Source organism: Rhinolophus sinicus, linkage group LG04, assembly GCF_036562045.2.
Source record: "Rhinolophus sinicus isolate RSC01 linkage group LG04, ASM3656204v1, whole genome shotgun sequence".
NCBI classification, from domain to species: Eukaryota; Metazoa; Chordata; class Mammalia; order Chiroptera; family Rhinolophidae; genus Rhinolophus; species Rhinolophus sinicus.
The window spans coordinates 138,795,655-138,819,840 of NC_133754.1; the positions used below are offsets into that span (position 1 = coordinate 138,795,655).

The 24,186-nt window shown below is 40.3% G+C and overlaps 1 protein-coding gene across 7 annotated transcripts in view; it reads left to right on the forward strand.

The window, feature by feature from the left end:
• Positions 1–24,186, forward strand: part of LOC109446342 (histone-arginine methyltransferase CARM1) — a 243,019-nt gene that overhangs the window by 119,950 nt on the left and 98,883 nt on the right. For all 7 annotated transcript variants that reach the window (XM_074330494.1, XM_074330493.1, XM_019729679.2 and 4 more), the window contains 2 exons: positions 14,486–14,592; positions 15,452–15,556. In XM_074330494.1, coding sequence (XP_074186595.1) covers positions 14,486–14,592; positions 15,452–15,556 — 212 coding nt within the window. The remainder of the gene's footprint in view (positions 1–14,485; positions 14,593–15,451; positions 15,557–24,186) is intronic.

Genomic DNA, 24,186 nt, shown 5'->3' on the forward strand with positions numbered 1-24,186 from the left:
TCTGTCTCCCAACATCTTTCACTTAGAAGTTGAGTTTCCACCCACATTTATATGAGTTCAAGGACAGTATAGAAAGCACAGAAGACTAAGGCCAGAATGAAATTAAAACACAAATCTGCATATTATAGGACATACAATTATTATTCTTGACCCATGACTTTCTCTCTGAGCATCTCAGCACCCAAGCAAAAAAGGAAACACTGTCACTTTATAAAATTTCCAGTGTCCATAGGGGACAGAGAAGTGGCAAGTAAGCAGAATATGTCAAGCAAAGCTTCTCTTGGCATTGAGATCTGAAGAAAATTTTTCAAGTCGGTTCCTAATAAGATTTGGAACACCCTTCATACCAGAGTATCGGGGTTCTAAACTCAACACTCATTCTAGAGCTGGATTGCAGTTAAAGCTTCAGATAAGCCATACGTATAAAAAAGGGCTAGTTGTAGTTATGAAAACATCGAATGATAACTAATATGTCTGGATTTAATTCTCCTCACTTTGGGTCCATTTTGTCCCCTATTCCAGATGAGGAAAGTGCAGGTGGGTGGCAACCAGGAAGCATTCATTCAACTCTTACTAAATCCATTGGTTGCTTGTAATAGAAGTAGATGTTTGGGTCAGCGTGTTAGGGGATGTTGATAATGCAGGGCAGTACCATGGGCATCCTCTATGTGCAGAATTGGTCTTCAACTGTAGACATCACACTCCTGAGACCCCTAGATTATCTCTAATTACAGGGATGTTTAAGGGAGGTGGATGGACTCATAAAAACTCACCTTCCCAGCTGAAATCACACTGTAGGTCAGTCAACAGTACTATATTCATATGAAAACAGGCTGTTTGGGAATGATAATGCTGATTCATAGGCCCGTATCTAATAGCTCTAGACTTAGAGTCTGAACCTGCCCCGATGAATGTCTGCACCTAATAGGCAAACAAAGACACTGCCAAGAAACTCAACAACTTCTTCCATAAGCTTAAAATGGAACAAACGATTACAAAGATAGCATGATAAAGTGTGTTTGACAGTCATTTTCCTTAGCTTTTACGATTTCATGTTGCTTAGAAATAGAAGGAAAGAAGTTGATATTTCGAGTTACACACTTGCTGTCCACTAAGTTTTATAATGGATCCCTAGGGATACGGGGGCACAAACTCAAATACCTACAGGCCCCATGCAGGTCATGAAAATGCATGAAGTGGGCTGGTTACGAGTAAGAGAAAGGTGGCATCTGTGGTGCTCTGGAGATCTCGTATTCATTCAAAAGGTGGCAGTAGCTACTTCCCTCGTGTTGATTGCTGCCACAGAGAAGTTCAGACCCAGGGATATAATGCTGCACAATTTTCGCCAGAAATTCACATTTCCTGTGAGATTTTTCTGATTTTTAAGACACATGGTAGCCAAATTTCAAAATGCCTGTGGGCCAGATTTAGCCTCTGCTCAGTCATTTTATACCCTATGAAGTAGCTATATAAATGTGAAAGAATGAAAATGAGAGAACAGCAAAGAAACTGAGCTAAGAAGACACATGCACATCCATGCTTTTAGCCAACTGTAGCTTCATGTCAGTGAGAAAACTACACTAGATGCATTTTGCTTTCTTAAAAATAAAGACGATTAATTTCTTGTAATACCACAACCATGCTGTGATATTATTGTTAAATCCAAGTTTGAGTGGGAAGAGAGCTAGAGCTTAAAAGCTGTATTGTGAAACCAAAAGATGCTACTTGTCATCTGCACTGATTTTTTATGTGACTTGAAAGCTTGCTTTTGCCTCGCAACAGGTACAGAATTTCTCAACTGAGTTAATGGGTGTTTTTGTCTTATTCATTTACAGATATGATATAAAGAGAAAGCCCAGAGAGGTTTTTATGTCTACCTGTTATGCTAAGTTTTCACTTGGCAAAATGAAGTGCCTCAAACACTATGTGCTGAAGGCCCAGGCTGCTATTTCAGGGTTTACAATTTTATGTTTGGTTATGCTAATGCTTTCCCAAAGTTAGAGTATGTTTTGGGAATGTAGGGAGTATGGGACAGGCAGCCATAAAAATGTCATTTTAAAAACTGTAAATCTAATCAGATTGGAAATGTGCTTTATGTCACCTGTTTGGTGCTCACCTGTGCTGCTTTGCTTGCTGGGTGGCATGCAGAGGCCTTGGAAAGCCATGAGAACAAAGGGAATAATGGCTTGTGTTGCCACATAAATAAATTAGTCCCTCTGTGGATATATGTTAGATGCTCTAGAAGGTGCATTCTGGCCTCCCTTAGTGAACTGAGGTACCATTGACCTTTCTACAAATCCGGTGACCTTCAGGTAAATAGCTGGTTTTGTGAAATTCGGTCTTGACCCTCCATGTGAGGTGCACATGGGAGTGTCTTCACCGTGATAGGCTAAAACTCAATGATATAAATGAGCCCAATTGCAAATTGACCAATTCACCTGAAGGGTAGAGAAAAGTATGGTGCACACTAAAACAAACAAACAAACAAACAAAAACTTGAAATGAGTACAACATAAAAATATATAAAATTGTTAGTAAAACTAGAAACCAAACCAAATTAAACCAAAAGACTCTCAGTATAATGGCAATGACCCAGGGAAAAAAAATGTTGTAAAATATTTAGGTCATGGCTGCCTGTACTAAATAGCTCAAGTCAAAAAGGGAAGTTACTGTAAGGAAATGTGTCGTGGCCTTTGAGGCAGAGGAGCAGTGTCTGGAACAATCATGGGAAGCAGGTATTCCTTGCATGGCCTCCACCTACATCTTTTTGTCTCATCTTTTCTCAGCTGCCTGTTCCTCTTGCATTTGACCCAGCATGGTCACCTCCCCCAAGACTACATTACCTTAGAGCTAGGATGACTCAATTATTTACCAAAACAAGACTCTTTTGAGTGTGAAAGGGAATAAGATCAATCATTTCTCTGGGACAGCAAGCATAAGTTGGGCAAACCAAGATGTAGAATCACGTTCACTCCCCTTTAGAGCCTCAGAGCCGGTCTCTTGATTACAGTGTCTGGGTCTCTTGGTTGAGGTTGCACTACTCTTTGGCCACAGCTCATTCTTTACTAAGCGAGGTGGGGTATGGGATCCAACAGTGTAAACAGGGCATCAGGAGCTATGAGCAGGGCCACATACTCTTAGGAGATGTGGGCAGGAAAATAAAGTCAGTGACTATGGCAATGTCAGGGATTCAACATCTTATAGGACCAGAAATGTTAGAGCAATTGCTTTGTAGTGATATTTCAGAATAACAGCCTGCTGCTGGGGGCAAAATCTGGGTTCAGGCTCGCCCAAACTCAAAGATTTCAGAAGCCAAGAAGCTGAGTTTCTATTTGCCATGGCTGTTTGCCCTCCAGTTTGCCCCCTTAAGCACAAAGATTTTTCTCACTCCTATGTCCCCTGTTTCAAGTTAGTCTGTACTGTGTCTACCTCTCTTTCAGTAGTGGTCATCTGTGATTTGGCCTGCATTTCATCCACTCGCCTTTCTTTGGATAACAGAAGCTCAATTTTCCTTTGGCATTACATAGGACTGACTCAAGTCTCATCAGTTGGCATTGATCCCTGGCCATAGCCATTGATTCAAAGATAAGTCTTTAATTTAACTTGGCTCAATCGGATTCAACCTGGGGCTTTTGTTGGATCATGTTGGAAGGACTGGGCTTGCTGAGCAGGTACCAGTGTAGTTCTGGAGATGCTGATGTAGCCTTGTCCTGTGAGTGGAGAAGGCTGACTGAGCATGAAGTTCAAACAGAAATAGGGAGCAAGAGAGACATAAAGAAATAGAAACAGAGATGGAGGGAGAGAGACTCAGACTTGGCAATATCATTCTAATTGCTGGACCCAGCTATTCTTTTATTTATTTATTTTATTTTCAGTTATACTTTACATTCAGTATTTTATATTAGTTTCAGGTGTACAGCATAGTGGTTAGACATTTCTATAATTTATGCAGTGATCCCCTAGTACCCACCTGGCTTTATACATAGTTGTTACAACATTATTGACTATGTTCTCTATGCTGTACTTTACATCCCTTGTGACTGGTCTGTAACTACCAATTTGTATTTCTTAATCCCAGCTCCCCAACACCCCTTCCCTCTGGCAACCACCAGTTCGTTCTCTGTATCTGTGAGTCTGTTTCTATTTTGTTTGTTCATTTATTTTGTTCTTTAGATTCCACATATAAGTGAGATAATGTGTATTTGTCTTTCTCTGACTTATTTCACTTACTACAATACCCTCTAAGTTCATCCATGTTGTCACAAATGATAAGATTTCATTTTTTATAAATATTTTATTGTATATGTACAATAAACATTGTACACATGTTTTTTGGCCGAATAATATTTTATTGTATATGTACCATATCTTCTTTATCCAGTCATCTATGGACAGGCACTTGGCTTGCGTTTGTATTTTGGCTATTGTAAATAGTGCTGCAATGAACATAGGGGACACAGCCATTCTTGAAAATGAAAGTTTTAGCCTGAATTTTTCAGTTTTGTGAGTTATGAAGTTCCTATCTCGGTTAAACTTAGTTGAGCTTTTCTACCACTTGCCAGCAAGAGTTTGGACTGTATCATTTCCTTAGAATCTTGTTCCTGTTCTGGTTTAGTCAGTTAATCCTCTGTCCAAAGCTGACCCTTGATCCTTTTACTTATTGGACACCACACAGTTATTAGATCTTGGGCTTTCCTTGTTGGTGGGGGAGTTTCAGGGCAAGTGCACTAGGATACCACGGGGATCAGGGACCTGGCTCAATATTCAAACAAATGAACAGTCCATCCTCATTTTCCTAAATGGTGAAGCTCGCTATTTTATTAATGTTTAGGTCACTGCTGGTCATCTCAGTAAGTGTTTAATTGGTTTTTAAGTATGCATAAAAATTGTTTTGGAAATTTGACAAGATCTATGGCCCAACTTTTTTGCATAAGATTCTTAACACTTAGGGATGGGGCAAATAACATAGTTTCCAATTTTCCTCCCCAGTGCTTTGTAGTAATGTTTTGGTTGCATGAAAATAGTGTTAGGTAAGTGTTAATATAGATTACAAATCATAGGTTTGGTTGCTAATTATAAGGCTTTAAGAAAAGAGCAAGGCCAAATAATATGTTCAGTTTCTTAGAGCTTATAAGTACCTTTGTTTTAAGAAATGTTAATTTGGCAATTGCTTTCAAAGAATGTAGACAAGTTCTCTTTTAAAAGGAAGCAAAAGCAGTAAAAGAAATTATCTTGAAGTTTGGAGAAGCTGTCCATTTTTCCAGCTTTCTCATGTGTGCAGTAGAAACATACAATATCTTGTAATAATGCTATCTGTGTTGGGCACTCAGAGAATCTACTTTATTGCTAAATGCTTTTGTTATTTTACTTTGGAAACCTGCTTACAAGGTATGAGGCCCTTCTTAGGGCCATCCTTATGTTGGATTTTACTGCGCAGTAGAGTCCCCTACAAGTGTTTATGTTTGGATTGTATTCATTTTTCTATCCTGCTTCAACTCCCACCACCTGAGACTGCTATGCTTTCCTCTGGAAGTGTATGTGCATTTCACACACACACACACACACACACACACACACACACACACACACACACGCACACACACACACAAAGTATATCTGTACAGAAAATTTCCTAAAATTCAGTTTGCATTTATCTAACCTTGGGAGTTGGGATGAAGCCGGTATGGGAACTTTTTATGCAAGTGTTATGTTCCTCTTCATTGAGAGAGAGAGAGAGAGAGAGAGAGAGAGAGAGAGAGAGAAAATAGTAGCATTGACATTTAGAAGTTCAGATGGTGAATAGATTTTAACTTAAAATGCATCATAGACCAAAGATAAGTTGGTTTTGCCAGTGATACCTAACTAGAAAAGCCTTTTCATTAATTAAACTTCTCTAAAAGATAGAGCAACTGAGCCCAAAATACAGAGGGTGCCAAAAAATATGTATACATTTTAAGAAAGGAAAAAACTATTAAAATTGTCATACTCAATATATACTGATAACAAAAGATGAACACAAGTCACGTTTGACTTCTGCAATTACATGAGGTGCTCAAAGTGGTTACCGTCAGTGTCCAGACACTTCTGATTACGGCGAACTGCTCTTGAGCAACATTGACCAAAGTATCCACTTTGGTACCCCCAATATTTAAGTTCACCTCTAATTAGGAAATAAATGAGTCAGTGAGAAAATAAGCCTTTGATTAAGGTAATGACTGTGGGAGAAAAAACAAGAAAGACAGGAAGGGGTGGGGGCGGGGAGAAGAAAGAATGTTTTCATCTGCTCATTCTCTCAGTGCTATTTATTGGGTACTTACTATGTGCCAGGTATCCCATTAAGCACTAGGATTTAATGGTGAAGAAATCTTTTACCATCATAGACCTTACATTTTATTGGGTAAGACAGAAAAAAAATAAGCAACTAGATAAATAAAATAGAGATTATTATGCCATATGTTACACAGAGAACTAATAAGGGACTCGTGGAGAGGAAATCATGGTAGCTGTTGGCCTCACATTCATCCCACTTGAATGATGCCCTAAGATACAATACTACAGCTCTGAGCAGATTGGAGACGTGGGGAATCATGCAGCATATCCTAAGCCATATCCATCCTGGGGGGGAAAGCACCAAGGGGAGGAGAATTGAATGGAAGTGCATGGTCAGTATTCTCCTTTTTGTATACTGACCACAGGAAAATAGATAGCTTTGACTTCCTAAGATGCCCAGTAAACAGAGTTTAATTTGCCAAATTAGAGCTGACGGACTAGAGAGAATTAAAATGTGTTGTCTGTAAATTATTCAAGATAGCCCAGAAGCAGTTCTGCTACCATGTCTAGAGTTTGATGTATTATTACTTTAAAACAAACAAGCAAACAAAAATCTACACCATGATTATATTATCAGTTGTGGATTTTCTGGTATAATTTTGTGGCATGTGGCCAGAACAGCTGAGACATTCAGACAGGTATTACCCTTTCTTGCAATAGAAAGAGGCTAGTATCTAGGTAAATAAACTTTTTATGTAAAGCATCACAGACACATTACTTGTAAATAACAGTTATTTAAGAGCAGCAAGCCAACAGAAACAGAGCCCTTCAGTCTGGTGTTTCAGGAGTAACAGAACAGAAAGGAAATGGTGTGCCTCTGGAGTCTTGATTGATCCGTGACTGTAACTACATGCTAACCCTGAAAGTGATGGTTTGTGAGGAAGAGACTTAAATCAAGACTGAGAATCAAAAGGAAAATAATAATGGCTGTAACATGGAACTGCCATGTCCTTGGTTAATATCTATATGAAAGAGAAAGTTATATCCGTATTTGTGGGTTAAAAAAAAAAATGATGGTTTACAGCCATCATGGTTACAATGGCAGTTCCAACAGGTCATCTCTTTGAGAAAGAGTATGGACAAATGTGTCCTTTGAAAGGAGTTCCCATTTTTCTCATACTCCATACTGTATTAGAGGGACTTGGCTTTTACTAATAATTGAAGGTGAATCCTCATCTTTATAGACACTGCTCCTGCCCTCCGACTCCTGTCTGCCCACAAGGACCTCAATTCCAGAGCAGTGGTTCTGACCCAGATCCTCCCATCTTTTCTGCCCTGAGCAGCTGAAGGTGCCAGTATGCAAATGTCAACATCCATTTATACTTGATTATGCTCTAACCAGCTGGCCTTTTCTTTCCTCTCCTCTCGGAGCCATCCTGGATCTACAGAATTAAAGGAATCTTTCAAACAAATGGTGCCTGTAGATCAAAAGGCTCCTTCTCCATCCAAAAACTTATACACCTCGCCAAAATGCTCTCCAAAGGCAAAATTACCTGCTGGGTTTAAAGATCTCTTCACTCCTCTCACCCAGCGTCCCTCCCCACAGTTTGAAGAACTGAGGGAGAGGAGCTGGGTTATCTCTGCTGCATCTCATTTTGGATCCTCCAGGGAGCCTTGCCATTGATGGAATGTTTGTGTCTCCTCAGAATTCTTATGGTGAAACCTAATCCCCAGTGTGATGGTATTGGGAGGTGGGGCCTTGGGGAAGTGATTCGATAATAAGGGTGGGGCCCTCATGAATGAGATTAGTGTCCCCCTGAAAGAGACCCCAGAGAACTCCCTGCCCCTCTCACCATGTGAGGACACAGCCAGAAGACGGCAGTCTGTAACTTGGAAGAGAGTTCTCATGGGAGCCCGACCACGCTGGCACCCTGATCTCACACTTCCAGCCTCCAAACTGTGAGAAATCGATTTCTGGTGTTCAGAAGCCACCCTATCTAGGGTATTTTGTTGTAGCAGCCCGAACAGACTAAGACAGTGCCTTTCGTGGCTTCCAGAGCCTCTCCTTCTGGAGACTGAGAGAAGGGAAGAGATCAACAATTATATTTCTTTTCCTTTTTAAAGAGTGGTGCTTTGTTCTTTTTTGTATCTTTACACGTCAGATGGAAACACAGACATTTCCTTTATTTACAGACATTTATTGAACCAATAAGGGTAAGGGTGACAAGTGAAGAAAATATTCTGCTGGCGGCCATCGTGACAGAATTCACCCCAGGCAGGAGTCAGTGATGCAATTCCTGGACTTTTCAGGGTGTTCCTGGTTTCCTAAATCCTGTAAATGTATCACAAACCTCTCCAACTAGATTTGCTTTGTCAAATGTGGTCCTTCCTTGTGCCAGGATTATAGAGTTGGGACTATAGTGTCTATAAAGTAATACTATTGAGTTTTTTTAAATAACAAACATAATAGAGCTGATACATCCAAATTAGTATTTATTTTGGAAGGCTATTTATATATTGCATGGATGCTGGGGTGACACAATATTTCCTTGGGGCTTCTCTTTTACATTTTCCTGTGGAGATAATTGCTGAGCCGCACAAGAAGACTAGCTGTGTTACTTTATAGTCAAAGTCTTGTTTGTTAACCAAAAATTATACTTTTCAGCTTGCTTCACATCCTAATCACTGTATCAGGCAGCCATTATCTGGCTCTACTGAAGCTCAGAGTTTCTCCAAAGATGGAGACTTGTAACTGTAGAGAATATTCAAAAGACAAATGACTTTATTATAGACTATGAAAACCCAACAACTGAGATGGCCAGGACTCAAAGAGCTCACAGATGGGTGACACAAACCACTGCTGGCAATCTCTGAGAACTCAGAGGGAATTAGAGAGATGCCAGGAGACTAGAGCTGGGTAAATATTATCCAGTGTCTTCTTTTTTTTTTTTTTTTTTTTCAGTAAGTCTGGGAATTTTGTTTATTTCTTGGTGACAGCATTTAAGTTCCTTCTTAGCAAACTTCAGTTACAATACAGTGTTACCAGCTACAGTCATGTATAATATATTAGCACCTCACCTCTTACTCATAGGAGAACATTTGTACCGATGGAGCAACCTCTTCCTATTTCCTACAGAACCCTGCTCCTGGCAACTACTTTTCTACTCTCTGTTTCTATGAATTTGGCTTAAAAAAAAAAAAAAAAAAAGATTCCACATATAAGCGATATTATACTTTATTTGTCTGGCTTATTATACTTAGTATAATACCCTTAAGGTCCATCCATGTTGTCACAAATGGCAATATTTCCTTCTTTCTCATGGCTGAATAATATTCCATTGGGAAAATGTGTGTATGTGTCTGTGTATCACATCTTCTTTATCCAGTCATCCGCTGACAGACACTTAGGTTGTTCCGATGTCTTGGCTACTGTGAATAATGCTGCAATGAACATGGGGGTGCACATAGCTCTTGGAGACAGTGATTTCATTTCCTTTGACTATGATCCAGTGGGGATTGCTGGATCATATGGTAGTTCTATTTTAAATTTTTTGTTTTCCATAGTGTCTGTACCAATTTACATTCCCTCCATCAGTGACAAGGGTTACCTCTTCTACACGTCCTTGCCAACACTTGTTATTTATCTTTTTGATAATAGCCATTCTAACGGGTGTGAGGTGATATCTCGTGGTTCTGATTTGCCTTTCCCTGATGATTGGTGATGAAGAACTTTTCACGTACCTTTTGGCCATGTGTACATCCTCTTTGGAAAAATGTGTGTTCAGGTCCTCTGCTCGTTTTTAAATTGGACTGTTTGTATTCTTTTTGCTACTGACTTGTGTGAATTATTTATATAGTTTGCATATTAACACCTTATCAGATATATTATCTGAAAATATTTTCCCCCATTCAGTAGGTTGCCTTTTTGTTTTGTTGATGCTTTCCTTTGCCGTGAAGAAGCTTTTACGTTTGATATAGTCCCATCCCAATTGTTTTCGTTGCCAAATCCAAAAAATCATTGCTAAGACCAATGTTCAGGTGCTTACCCTCTACGTTTTCTTGCAGGAATTTTACAGTTTCAGATCTTAAGTTCATGTATTTAATTGATTGTGAGTTGATTTTTGTGTATGGTGTCCAACTAGGTGTCCAGTTACATTCACTTGCATGTGACTGTCCAGTTTTCCCAGCACCATTTATTGAAGAGATTATCCTGTCTCCATTATATATTCTTAGCTCTTTTGTTGTAAATTGTTTGACCATGTATGAATAAGTTTATTTCTGGACTCTCTATTCTGTTTCACAGATCTGTGTGTCTGTTTTCATGTCAATACCATGCTGTTGTGATTACTATAGCTTTGTAATACAGTTTGAAATCAGTTAGTGTGATGCTTCCAGGTTTGTTCTGTCACAAGATTGCTTTGGCTATTCAGGGTCTCTTCTGGTTTCATACAAATTTTAGGAGTGTTTGTTTTGTTTCTGTGGGAAATATCATTGGAATTTTGATGACTGCATTGAATCTATAGATTGCTTTGGGTACTATAGACACCTTAACAATATTAATTATTTTACACCACGCAATTTTCATGCAGTTGTAAATGGGATTGCTTTCTTAATTTCTCTTTGTGATAGTTCATTGTTAATGTTTAGAAACAGCTGATTTTTGTACATTGATTCTTGTGTCATACAGTTTTACTGAATTTGTTGATTCGTTCTAACAGTTTTGTGGGAATCTTTATATGTAATATCATGTCATCTGTAAATAGAGTCAGTTTTACTTCTTCCTTTTAGATGTGGATGCCTCTTATGTCTCTTTATTGCCTGATTGATCTGACTAGGAATTCCAGTGCTAGTTGAACAGGTGTAGCAAGAGTGGGTATCCTTCTCTTGTTGCCGATCTTAGAGGAAATGCTTTCAGCTTTTTACCATTGAATATGAGATTAGCTGTGGGCTTGTCATATATTCTCTTCATTATGTTGAGAGTGTTCTTTTTATATAGTTTGTTGAGAGTTTTTATCCAGCAAAGTTTTAAAACATTTAGAGTTGTAAAATATTATCCAATATCTTTTTAAAGGAGTGAAAAACAAATACAGGAAATTTTAGTTTAACAGACTTGGTTATTTTTGACCAAATAGAAGTTGATAAGCAAATAACTAGGTCCAGAATTTGAAGGAACAGTCAAAAACCTTGTTGAAATTAAGATATGCTAAGTCTCTGATGTTGCCTCTGAGAACAAATTGGAGAAACAAGAGCACACAGGAAAAGCTAAAAATATATTGTCCAGTGCAGGTTGTAAAACAGTAGAGTACATTATTATTATTACAAATAATAAAAAGATAGATAAAATATACAAAGAAAAATTACTGAGAGATTCTGTCTCGATATAGAATCAGTGATTATATCTGGGAATTATTTTTCCTTCCTGGCTTTTCTGCATTTCTAAATGTTATGATTAAGTCACATGCAATTTTTTAATTACAAAAGAAAACAGTCAAGAAAAAAGTCATAAGAGAAATATTGATTAATTTATTGATTTCCTGTGTGGGATGATACTGTAAAGGAATGATGTCTCTTTTACTATAATGTAGAATTCTTATTATATTGATGTTGCCATATTTGTTGACTGGAGTTCTCAAAAATATCTTGTCACCAGATTCATCAGGAACATAGTTAAAAATAAATGCTAGACTCTACCATTCTGATATAGTAGACCTGGGTGGGGCTTGGGAATCCATCCAGAAGGAATTGGTTAAATTGTGGCATATCCATAAAAGTCCACAACATATACTCATTAACAATGAGGTCAAGGAGACTACTTGGGAAATTATTCATAGTACTTAAATAAAAAGATACAGTTACAAAATAATATGATACAATTTTGTAAAGAAGAGGAATTTTTACACACACATACACATCCCAAAAGAAGATACACCAAAATGTTAACAGTGTTTAATAGCTTGTGTAATGGGATTATGTTTTTATTTTCTTCTTTTTGATTTGTTGCATTTTGTATTTTTTTTTTTTACTTTTAATGTGTTGGTTTTATAATTATTTTAAAATAATTTGCATCCTTTCCTTTATAAAGGTATAATTGCAAAAGATAAAGAATTGATATAAAATGAAAATAAGCTTTTAACCAAAGAACCATTCTGTTTTCATACAAGAGAAATCCACATGGGAACACACTAGCTAAGTGTGAGGGTTTATAAATTGGAATGAGCATTTAGAAGCTAGGGAAATATTGAATGTTCTGGATATATTTTAAACCTAATCCTGATTTATATTTCCAACAAGTATTGCTCCCTTTTTCCATCTCCAAGTTTCTTTAGAGTAGATGGCATGCCCTTGAGCAGATGGGGATTGTGTTAAGTGTGTTTACATATTTATTCTCCAGCAATATTCTTTTTCAACCTATCTGACCCCACATGAAATAGCCCTAGGGCTTCACAGGGCTGTCTCACCAATTGAAAATAGTTTCATCAAGTTCATTAGTCATTTCCCCAAATTTACATTTCAGATTAATTTATTGGGTGACAACTGCGTTAGCACCATGGGTTTTTTGTTTTGTTTTGTTTTGTTTTTTGTTTTGAACAGGACTTTATTGGGGAACAGTGTTTACTTCCAGGACTTTTTTCCAAGTCAAGTTGTTGTCCTTTCAGTCTTAGTTGTGGAGGGTGCAGCTCAGCTCCAGGTCCATTTGCTGTTGTTAGTTGCAGGGGGCGCTGCCCACCATCCCTTGCGGGAGTCGAACCGGCAACCTTGTGGTTGAGAGGACACGCTCCAACCAATTGAGCCATCCGGGTTTTTTTGTTTTGTTTTGAAACCTTACCATTAGCACCATGTTTTGAAGGCAAGAGATAAATAAGGCTCGGACCTCTAAACCAAGCTCTGAAAGAGTTTGATATAGAGAGATGGACATTTAAATAAATTTTTGATAAATTCAGTAATATATGAAATACAATGATAGGCTAAGACTGTAAGATTAGAGCAAAGGTTCTTGTCCCTAGCTATACATGAAAACTAACTCTGGAGGCTTTAAAAATAATAGAGATGCCTTGTCCCCGCCACAACATGGAATTACCAGATGTAGGATTAAGGGTCCAGCATCTAGATTTAAAAATTTCTTCCCAGGTGACTCTGATCTATAGCCAAGTGTCGAGGCCCACTGTATTATAGCAACTAATCCTGCCTGTGGGTGTTCCAGAACACAGCAATGAGGAAATGCTGGCGGAACTGAATCTTGGAAGATGAATAGGAGTTTGATATCAGAAGAATCTCAACAGAAGAGATGGGGGTTCAAAGTCAAGAAACCAGGCCAAGACCAGGATGACCTGGGAATCTTTACGTGCTTCAGCACTGCAGGCGTGCCGAGGGCATAGTGCAGGTCGTGTGTGTGAAAAAAAGAGAGGTCGTGGAGGGTTCCCATGCAGAGGCAGGGAGAACGTGAGGGGCTGCAGCGCGGGGTGAACAGAGTGCTGGGCGCTAGGGATCCAACGTGAGCTGCAGGGGAAAGACCTAGTCACATGCCCGTGGTAGAGAGGGGAGAGGTCACAGGCAGTGAGGATCGCTGGGTAGGAGTTGAGAGACTTTTCTAAGGCAGAAGTCACCAAATTTGACAACTGCGCATGCTGTGCTATCTATTAGTAGTATCACTTGTGGGATTTTTTTGAGCCTTTCCTTTTGTATTTTTTTCCTCAAATGATAGAAAGCATTCCCTTGTATTTACATATCCCTAGCTGTTTTTACCTTTTCTCTATATGCCTAGAGAATACTAACTGTGAACAAAACCCTGTCACTGTGATAATAGAATGAGATTTTATATATATATTCATTTACATACACATATATTTTGTATTCACGTACACATTTTTCTTTTCCTTATCAACAGTCACCTTCCCTAGAACACATACTGAGAATAAGCCTGGAAGCTTTGGGGGAACAATAATGGGAGAATTCCATGAGCTCAGTCCCTCTCTGTGTTCCATTATGCTTTCTCACTTGACATTTGTGAATGCAAATATGTCTGACAAGTGTAAATAAGGATGTCACACCTCGGAGAAGTACCCATTTCCACCTTGCCATTCCTTACCATGCATGTGTTCAGGGATGAGTGTGCTGTTTTAATCTCCCAGTATTTTCTCAGTTGGAATTTTGTGGAGTGCCACAGTGAGTTCTGTCGTTTCCAACGTGTAGAAACAGCTTTGCTTCTTTCTTGCAGAATTCAGCTCATTTTCAAATACCTTGAAAAGATACTGGAATAAGAAAAAGGAATACTCAGTGTTCAGCCAACGGACAGAAGAGGCCTCTGCTGCACAATACTTCCAGGTCAGGGAAGTTTCCCCACGTGGAATTTGACTTGTTCCAAGGTGACATATACCTGGGCAAGGCGTGGGTGGGGAGGAAAGCGTTGATACGGTACCGCAGTGGTTCTGCAAGTGTGGTCCCCCGACCAGCAACGTGGCGTCAGCTGGGTTGGAATCCTCACTCTGTCACTTACCAAGTTGTCAGGACTTGGGCGAGTTTCTGTATCTTTCTGAGTCCCCATTTCATAAGCTGAGAAAGATAATTCATCTGATTATTGTAATGACTTCATTTGATTTGAGGATCTATGTGAAGCCCTTAGCATAGGGCCTGGCACACAGAAAACTCTACCGAATGGTGACAGTGACCACGATGCTGTTTCTTACTAACTGTCAGTGCCCATGGGTTTGTAGGCACCACATTGCCCCACTGACTCACCTCATCGGGGTGATCACCATCGCTACCTTCTGCCCCACCCTCACCCAAGAATTCTGTCCAAGACCTACTTTTCTCTCCCTCCAGACTGATGGGACTCATAAGGGCCATCCATTTTGACCCTGGCGCCTTTCTCTTATCTCCATTACTCTTGTACTCTGGTCTCTCTCATAGCCTCTGCTTTGGGAAGGGCGCCTGGGCACTTATCTGGTCAAGATCTCGGCCTAAAACTAGTGTATGGAGCAGCAGTCAGAAGTCTGGGGTCTACTCCCAGCTCTAAGCCGTACAGATAGGGCAGGTGTGGACTAGTCACTGCATCTCTCAAAGCCTCAGCTGCCCTGTGGTTACGCTAAGCCTGCCGTGACCGAGGTGGCTCTAAGACCCACATGCTCATGAAGGTGCAGCCTCCTGGGCTGCTGACTCCCCTCTCCTTCTCTTTCCCTTACAGTTTTATGGCTGCATTTCCCAGCAGCAGAACATGATGCAAGATTTTGTGAGGACAGCCACTTATCACAGAGCCATCCTCCAGAACCACGTTGACTTTCGAGATAAGGTAACGCTGGCAGCTGGTATTCATCTCAAGCCATTTTAAGAAGCCTTGTCAAAAACTAGAAGCAGAATCAAGCTTTGACAGCGTTACCATGTGACCCAGCAGTTCCACTCCTAACTACATACCCCAAAAGAATGGAAAGCAGGTATTCAGACAGCTACCTGTACATGAACGGGAAGCAGCGCTATGCACCACAGCCCAAAAGTGGACCCAGTCTAAATGCTCATTACCTCGTGAAGAGATGAACAAAGTGTGATGTAGCCACACAATGGAGTATCAGAAATATTATTTATATTTCTTTTATCCATGATAAGGAATGTAATGCTGATACACGCTTCGACATGGATGAACCACGAAAACATGTGAAGTGAAAAAAGCCAGTTAGAAAAGCTCATATGATTCCATTTATAGGAAACATCCAGGATAGGCAAATCCATGGAGAGAAAGCAGACTAGTGGTTCTTGAGGGCTGGGGGACGGGGAGATTGAGAGCAGCTGCTTAATAGGTTCAGGGTTGCCTTTTGGGGTGATGAAAATGTCTTTGGAACGTGATAGAGGTGATGGTTTAACAACATAGTAAACATACCAAATACCACTGAATTGTACACTTTAAAATGGTTAACAGTTAATTTTATGTTATGTGAGTTTTACCTCAATAAAGAAATGAAGCTTTGAGTGCCAGGAACTCAAGAGACTGAATGCACTATGTTTTTGGTGCATATAACAGGTTAAGAGCTTTATTGCTACATAATGGATACCTCTTATCGTGTCACTTTACTTCACTTTTTTTCATAGACTCCATAAATGCCGGCATTTATTTCCTTCACAAAATGGACCTGAATGATGGATGATTGTGAACACATTCTACAAGTGTTGTTCATGATTCTTCTACTTGTTAAATAGCCAAAGTGTCAAAACACTATGCAGTTCATCAGAGATAAAAAGCACTGGTCAGTGGAATCAGCAGTCCTGGGCTCTAGTTTCATATTTTCCCTCTAACTAGCTATGTGATCTTAGGCAAAACAAATTTCTCTGAGCCTCATATTGTGTTCTGCTGCCATAATTGTTCATCCATTGCCTTGAGCTTTACAGCATTAATTCCACAGGAAGGGTGTGGTAGAACATTGAGATAATGATCCCAGTGACTCATGTCTCCCTGTGTCCTCATCGATGTGCGAAGTTGTGGAGCTAACAGAGAGTCTAATTTTTTACCCCTTATGTTGGTGCTGTCCTTGGTTGTACTTGGGTCAGTAGGCTATGACAGAAGTGACATCGGGTGAGTTTCAGAGCCTAGGCTTTAATGAACCTTGTGGCTTCTGGTCTCACCCTCTTGGAGCCCGGAGACCACCAGTATATACTGTGAGGAAGCCCAGTCTATCCTACTGGAGGTTGAGAGGTCACATGGAGGGGAACTGACGCACCCAGACAACAGCCAGCACCAATTGCCAGACCTATGAGTGACGCCATCTTGGTCGAGGCAAGACCAGCAGAGAAACTGTCCATCCCTCCTGCAGACTCAGGACAAATAATAAATTGTTTCCATTTTAAACTGGTAAATTTTGATACAGCATGTTATGTAGCAATAGTTAATTAAAGCAGGGAGAACATGCATGAAATGTAGTAACAAGTAGTCTCCAGTTAGTTGATTTGCCCATGGCTTTCTTTCCTTGGCATCTCTATTCTGCTATTAAACTCATCAGAAAAGTTTTTTATTTTGGTAATTGTATTTTTTTTTAATTCCAAATTTCCATTTGTCTCTGCTTTTTGTCATCTATTTCTTGACTGAGACGTTCTATTTTTCCATTGATTTCAGCACTGTTGATGATTGCTGGTTGGAGCTTTTTTAATAATAGCTGCTTGTAAATTGTTGTCAGATAATGGTAACATCTATGTCACTGCTCTGTTAGCTTTAGTTGATTATCTTTTCCCAGGGAATTAAGATTTTCCTGATTCTTAACATGCCACAAATTTTGGGTTGTATTCCATACGTTCTGAATATTACGTTATGAAACTCTGGGTCTTTTTTAAAGCTTATGGATCATGTTGATATTTTTGTTAAAATATTAATTCAACCTGGTTAAGTTCAGGCTGAGTTTCATGTCACTAGTTGGTTTTCTGAGGACTCTGGTTCCTTTGTCAGTTCAGTTTTCAAAGGCTTAGCAGTGCTATTTGGAACTGTCCCATGTGCATGTCACCCAGGGGTCATTCAGGTACCTACGCAGAATTCTCAAAGTTTTGGTGTGCTAATTAAGATCAGATGCATGCATGTACAGGTTGGGGATAAGCCAAGAAACTTATATACAAAAACAAACACAAGACATCTTTATGGGGTTGCTTTGCCAAGTTTCTTTCTCTTTGTGATCTCCCTGGTACTTTTTGATTCCCTGGGACCACTTTTCAGTCTCTGGGCCAAAATCTCACTCTGCCACGCACTTCCATGATTTTGCAGACATATTGGCCAAACAGAGGACAAGGAAGAAAAAGGCAATGGGGGTTGACCCCCGCCTCTGAGAATGGCGGCACCATTGAATGCAGAGGAAGATCCCCCCTCTCATAGTTTTGGCTCCTGTGAGCTGATGTGATGCTGTGACCACCACAAGGTTGCTGGGGGCTGGCGCACAGAAGAAGGGAGGAAAGGAGAGGAAAAGGAAGGCGAGAAGAGGGCGTAGGCGAGAAAGGGGAGAGGAGGAGACAGGAAAGGAAAAGGACAGAGGAAAGAAAAGCAGGATTCCCACACTCTCTCTGAGCATGAAGACTTCCTGTGCCTCATGCTGGGGCCAGAACTAGAAGGCATCTCCAAGAGCTCTCTCGTCTGCACACTGCCCATTGTCGGTGTGTTGCATTAAAGCTATGGGTTAGGGGTAAAGGGATGTGGTTTGGTAGTATTTCGAATTCTAGTCTTCTTCCCCAATCTACCTGCTGCTCTTTACTTTTCAGAGTCTTCACGTAACTGCTTCATGCATTCTTTTCATGTTTTATAGCTGTACTCAGTGGGAGAGACAGGGCGAAATGGGCTTTCTCTGATTTACCAGGACAGGACATTTTCTGAAAACCCAATCTCGGTACTCAGGTAGGGGTGATGGTGATGGTCGTGTTTGGATGAAGAGTCTCATAAGTCTTGTCATGTGTCTTGAGGTGCCAGGACCTATGCTTTGCCAGGGAGGCATGCCTGGTTAGCGGTGAGGGTTACCTGATTATGGTAGATAGGCAGGATGACGATAGAAGAGAAAAGCTTGTTACTTTTGACAACTTACCTGGTAGTCAAGATTGTGGGTGAGCAGTCTTATTGACAGAGGGTAGGTTTCTTGCAAAAAAAAAAATATTCAACTCTCAGCTATTGATTGCTTCTCCATGGTTTGAGGATATTTTCTGTAGGTAATACTTTATTTAGGGAAACTTCTCTCCCTCTGATGTTGCTTAGTTTGAATCTATAATCTATTTTCTAAAATGTATTTCCTATATTACCTATAATCTGATTTTAATTCTGGTTACAGCTTCTAAAGACCACTCCAAAACTACTAATCATACTAATTGCATCAGATGACTGTTGTACAGAATTTTATATGGATTTTGTCATTTGACCATTTTATTATTTCTTTTCATCTATAAAAATGAAGATATTAGACCAGATCATCTTTAAGGTCACTCCCAACTCTAACCTTATTTGATTCTACAAAATACCCTTTTCCTGCAAGCCTGAAATGCGTTTATCTGCCAGAGAAATAAAATAGGCGTCCATCTGCTGGGGTTTATGAAGGTGATAATTAATCACATGGTTGATAATTAATTATATCCCTTTTCCCTTCTGAGTTCTGAAACGATTTAGAAGTAGACACAGATGTCAGGTAGAAATCACAATATCAGCTTTATTGTTGGAAATGCTGTTTAGAAAACAGGGCTTGGACCTGTGTCCAAATCAAGCTCCCAACTCCATTTTTTCCACCAAACTGAACTTTTCTACCCACATGTAGGCCGAACAGCTGGTCACCCCAGACAAGTCCAGAGCCTGCCCAGCAAGCTTCCACACTGGGGACTCAAATGCTCATGCTTGAGTAAGGAGTGGGCAGCCCGGCGCCTTCCAAGCGCTGGGGCTAGGCATGCTCAGTTCTGTTTTCCAATCAGATAGGTCACTGCTGTTCTGAGGGAAAAGAGGAGGTGGGCGGGGGCGGGGTGGGGTGTGGATAACCATGTGGCTGAGAGGGAGAGGAAGCAAGTCTCTTTCTGTCTCTTCTTATAAGGGCACTAATACCGTCATGAGGGCTCTCTGTCACCTAATTACCGCCCAAAGGCCACCCACTTCTTCAAATACCATCACGTTGGGGATTAAGATTTCAAAATATCAATTTTGGAGGGCACACACATCAGTCTGTAGCTGTTTCTTTGATCTTCAGGACAACTTTAATAAATAGTTATTTATTTATTTATTTATTTATTTATTTATTTATTTATTTTTACCTTTTTAGAGATGAGAGAACTGAGGCCTGGGAATGTGATCATTTACCTGATTTAGTACAACTAGTAAATGGAAAGGCCAGGACTTGAATCCAATTAGTCTTACTTTAGAGTCCACACACATAACCTCTGAAAGGTACTCCTGTGGGAAGGTTGCCTGAAATTGCCAAGGGAGACTTTTGTTCTCCTGGATTTAAGCATGGGGTGAAAAACGTCGTGGTTTCTTAAAATCCTGTGCGTGTATGAGACAGCATCGCACAATGGTTATGTTTATGTGTTCTAGAGCCAGAGAACTGTGTTCAAACTCCAGCTTAGCCACTTACCATGCGCCTGCCATAGACCCTGTTTGCCTGGAGATCTTGGTCTTCAATCTCCTTATCTGTAAGAGTACTAGCTACTTCCTAGAGTCCTTGCAAGGTCAAGATGATACAACGTATGTGAAGTGCTCAGTACATCGCAGCACGTATTATTGTCATTGATGGTCTTGGGGATGCTGCTGTAGTTTCCACTTCTGCTATAATTTTCAATTTTTCAAATTTTGAGTTTTCAGTCTGCTTCCTCCATGCAGTTTTAATGAAATTCCTTACTTGGCTAGAGCATTGCTGCCTGAGAACTCCATTTGGAATCCATTCAGGAAACTGACCTTGCTGGAACCCACCCCATTCCCCTCCTCAGAGTTTCTGTTAATTGCCATCTGGCTATTTTTAGTTTCTTCAAGTGTGTGCTGGGTACAAGCAGGGAAAGTCCATCCTGCTGAGGGCGCGGGGCTGTGTGAGCTGTAGGGTTTTAATTTGGAAATGTTTTGACACTTCATTTGTCAGGGCACCAGTTGCTGGAAACTTGTAAGAAGAAGCAGGAGCCTAGAGCTTTTTTTTTTTTAATCAGTGTTTTTGGAGGAGGAGAGAATCCCCAGTCGCAACAGCTGCTTAGTGCATCCAAATGTGAGGCTGGCTTAGACAGAAGGGATTCAGAGGTTTGAAGGCTTCAAAGAAAACACAAATAACAAAAAACAAACGTGCAAAATAACCTGTTCAAATTGTCAGCTGATATTCTAATTTGCAGAGCCTGAGCTTCAGGCTCTCTTGATGTGAGTTTTCTTTGGTGTGGGCTTATCAGTTTGGTCAAAGGCTCTTGAGTTCATCTCAAATGCTGCTGTGAAATTTCCCTCCCCCTTTAAAATACTACACACCTTTGCGTAACCTGGCACACTGATGGAGCCTGCCCTGAATCATCGCTGGGATAGGCCTGCCAAATAGTCCTGTCTGCACGTGATGAAACAGCTCTAGCTGCCTTACTTTTTTTTTTAACCTCTTTAATGAGGTTTGAATCACATATAAAAAGTTGTACATATTTAGTGTATACAACTTGGTGAGTTTGGAGTATATATCCATGAAATCATCATCACAATCTATGCCACAAACATCCATTGCTTACAAGAGATTCCTTCTGCCTTCTTTTTTGTTATCATCATCATCATCATTTTGTGATAAAAACACTTAACATAGATTTACCCTTTTAGGTAATTTTTAAGTATGTAATACTGTTTTGTTAACTCTAGATACTATGCTTTGCAGTAGATCTCTAGGAATTAAGAATTGAATTATCCATCTTGCATCACCAAAACTTTGTGCAAACCTTTAATTAATGTTTCCTTGTTTTTGCCTCTCCCCAGCCCCTGGCAACCACCATTCTACTCTCTGCTTCTGTGAGTTTGACTATTTTAAATACTTCATATAAGTGAAATCATGCAGTATTTGTCCTTCTGTGTCTGGCTTATTTCACATAGCGTGTCCTCCAGATTCATCTGTGTTGTCAGATGTGGCAGGTTCCCTTTTTTTTAAGGCAGGATAATATTCTATTGTGTTGTATATACCAGATTCTCTCTTCTTTCTATGAATCCTCCACTTCTCGCCCCTAAGCAGCATTGTTAACCTGGTGACAGAATCCTTGCTGAGAGCTGTATTCTAAACCCTTGTTCACAGCCCCACGCCCTCAGCAGGATGGACTTTCTCTGCTTGTACCCAGTGCTGTGTAGGGAAGTGGGAAGAAAGGAAATAACTGGTGACTCCTGCTAGGTGCTTTGCATTTCTTATCTCATTTAAGCCTCTCTTATTAGTCAGGATTCTTAGCTGCCAGCATCAGAGACCAACTCTGCTAATTTAATTTTTAAAAGAAAAAAAAAAAGGACTAAGAATTTCCTAAAAGGACATAGGAGCGGAGAACTAGGCTCAGAGGCTACATAACCAGAAATAACTTCTGAAACCACGCCGCAGAATTGTCTGGCAGACAGCGGTGCAGCCATACATGGACACGGCAGCAGGCACAGCCTTCCCCCAGAGCTTCCCCGTCCTTAGGGCCTCCCTCTGATGGGCTGGATTCTGGAGGCAGCTGGGACCTCCCCGGGGTGGCTTCTGTGCTGTCCCTGAGTCTTCACGCTAAGTGCATCTTATTGGCAGAGCCTCGATCCTGTGAGGGTGCCGGAAATGAGCGTCAGCTTGCTCAGCTTCCCTAGTCAGAGGCGGGTGCTGCCTCACCGGTGGGGCATTTCCCCAAACATAGGAAGGAGTCCGATGCTGAGAGGTATAAAAAATTGGCAGACGCCCACTCTACCATACAGCAAACATGTACTATACAAAGGGTGCCCAAAAAAATGTATACACGTTTTAAGAAAGGAAAAAACTATTAAAGTTGTAATACTCAATATATACCAATGTCAAAAAATGAATACAAGCCATGTGTGTACAATGTTTTGGCACCCCAGGTATATTTGTTAGTCCAATAGTATAGATAAAGGGATCAGAACTACATAAATTGAACAAAACTTGCTTCAGGGTTCACAGCTCCTGAGGGGTAAGGTTATGTGCCAACTCAGTTCTGTCTGTATTCAAAGGCCACACCGCAGGGTGATTTGGGAGCAACAGAAAGCTGTTCTTTACATGATAACCAAACTGGTATTTTACTTATCTGTGTGATTTTTGGATATATACGGGGATGGGATATATAGTGAAAAACAGTCTCATACATATGCAGTCGACTCTTGAACAACACAGGTTGAACTGTGCAGTTCCCCATACACACAGATTTATTTTTCAATACATATATTCCATCAGCCCTCCATATCCCCAGGTTTTGCATCCATAGCTAAGAATCCAAATATGCAGAGAGCCAACTGTATACATTGTTCTGTGTCATTTTATATAAGCGACGTAAGCATTCACAGATTTTGGTATCTGCTGGGGAGTCCTGGAACCAATCCCCCGCAATACCAAGAAACAACTGTATATTTAGTGAAAGAAAGAAAACCACACACATACACACACACACACATATATAATATAAATATATATATGTGGGCTTTTTTCCTATGGTTTTATTTTTCCTGTGGCCTGGGCTTTGGAAGCTGCTTTAGTTTCCTGGGGCTGCTGTAACAAATTACCACAAACCGGGTAGCTTAGAAAAACAGAAATGTATTATCTCACAGTTCGAGGCCAGAAGTCCAAACTCAAGGTATCAGCAGGGCCACGTTCCCTCTGAAGGCTCTAGAGGAGGATGCTTCCCTGCCTCCTCTCACCTTCCATCGTCACACGGCATTCTCCCCGTGTGTCTGTCTCTGTGTAAATTTCTCTCGCCTTCTAATAATACCAGTCACATTAGATTTAGGTTCCACCCTAATCCAGTATGACATTGTCTTAACTTGATATATTTGTTAAAAGACCCTATTTCCGAATAAGGTCACATTCACAGGTGCTGGGTAGACACCAATATAGGGGGACACTCTTAAACCCAGTTCAGAGGCCAAGGTTCATGTTAGGTCATATATCGCAAGAACTCATCCTGGGGTTAATTCTCTGTACTCAAGGTGAAGAGAGAGGGGTCGAAAATGGACGTCAGTCGTAACTGATCTCTTTGGCATCATAGCCCTACAAGGGCTTCCACATGGATTTCCTGATTGGGAACGTGACCAGATGGCCTGTCTGTGTCAGGGTGCTTCTGAACTTGAGTAGAATCTGCTCCTGAAAGGATACTGGAGAAAGATGCCAGAGTCAGCGGAGGAAAATGCTTTCATTTGATATGAAAGCAAAGTATAGCTTTCAAGTAGAGCTAAGAAGATTGAATAAACAATGGTCACAGACTGCTTTTAGATAGAGTATTTGGGAATGAGGGACCTGGGGGCTTTAATGC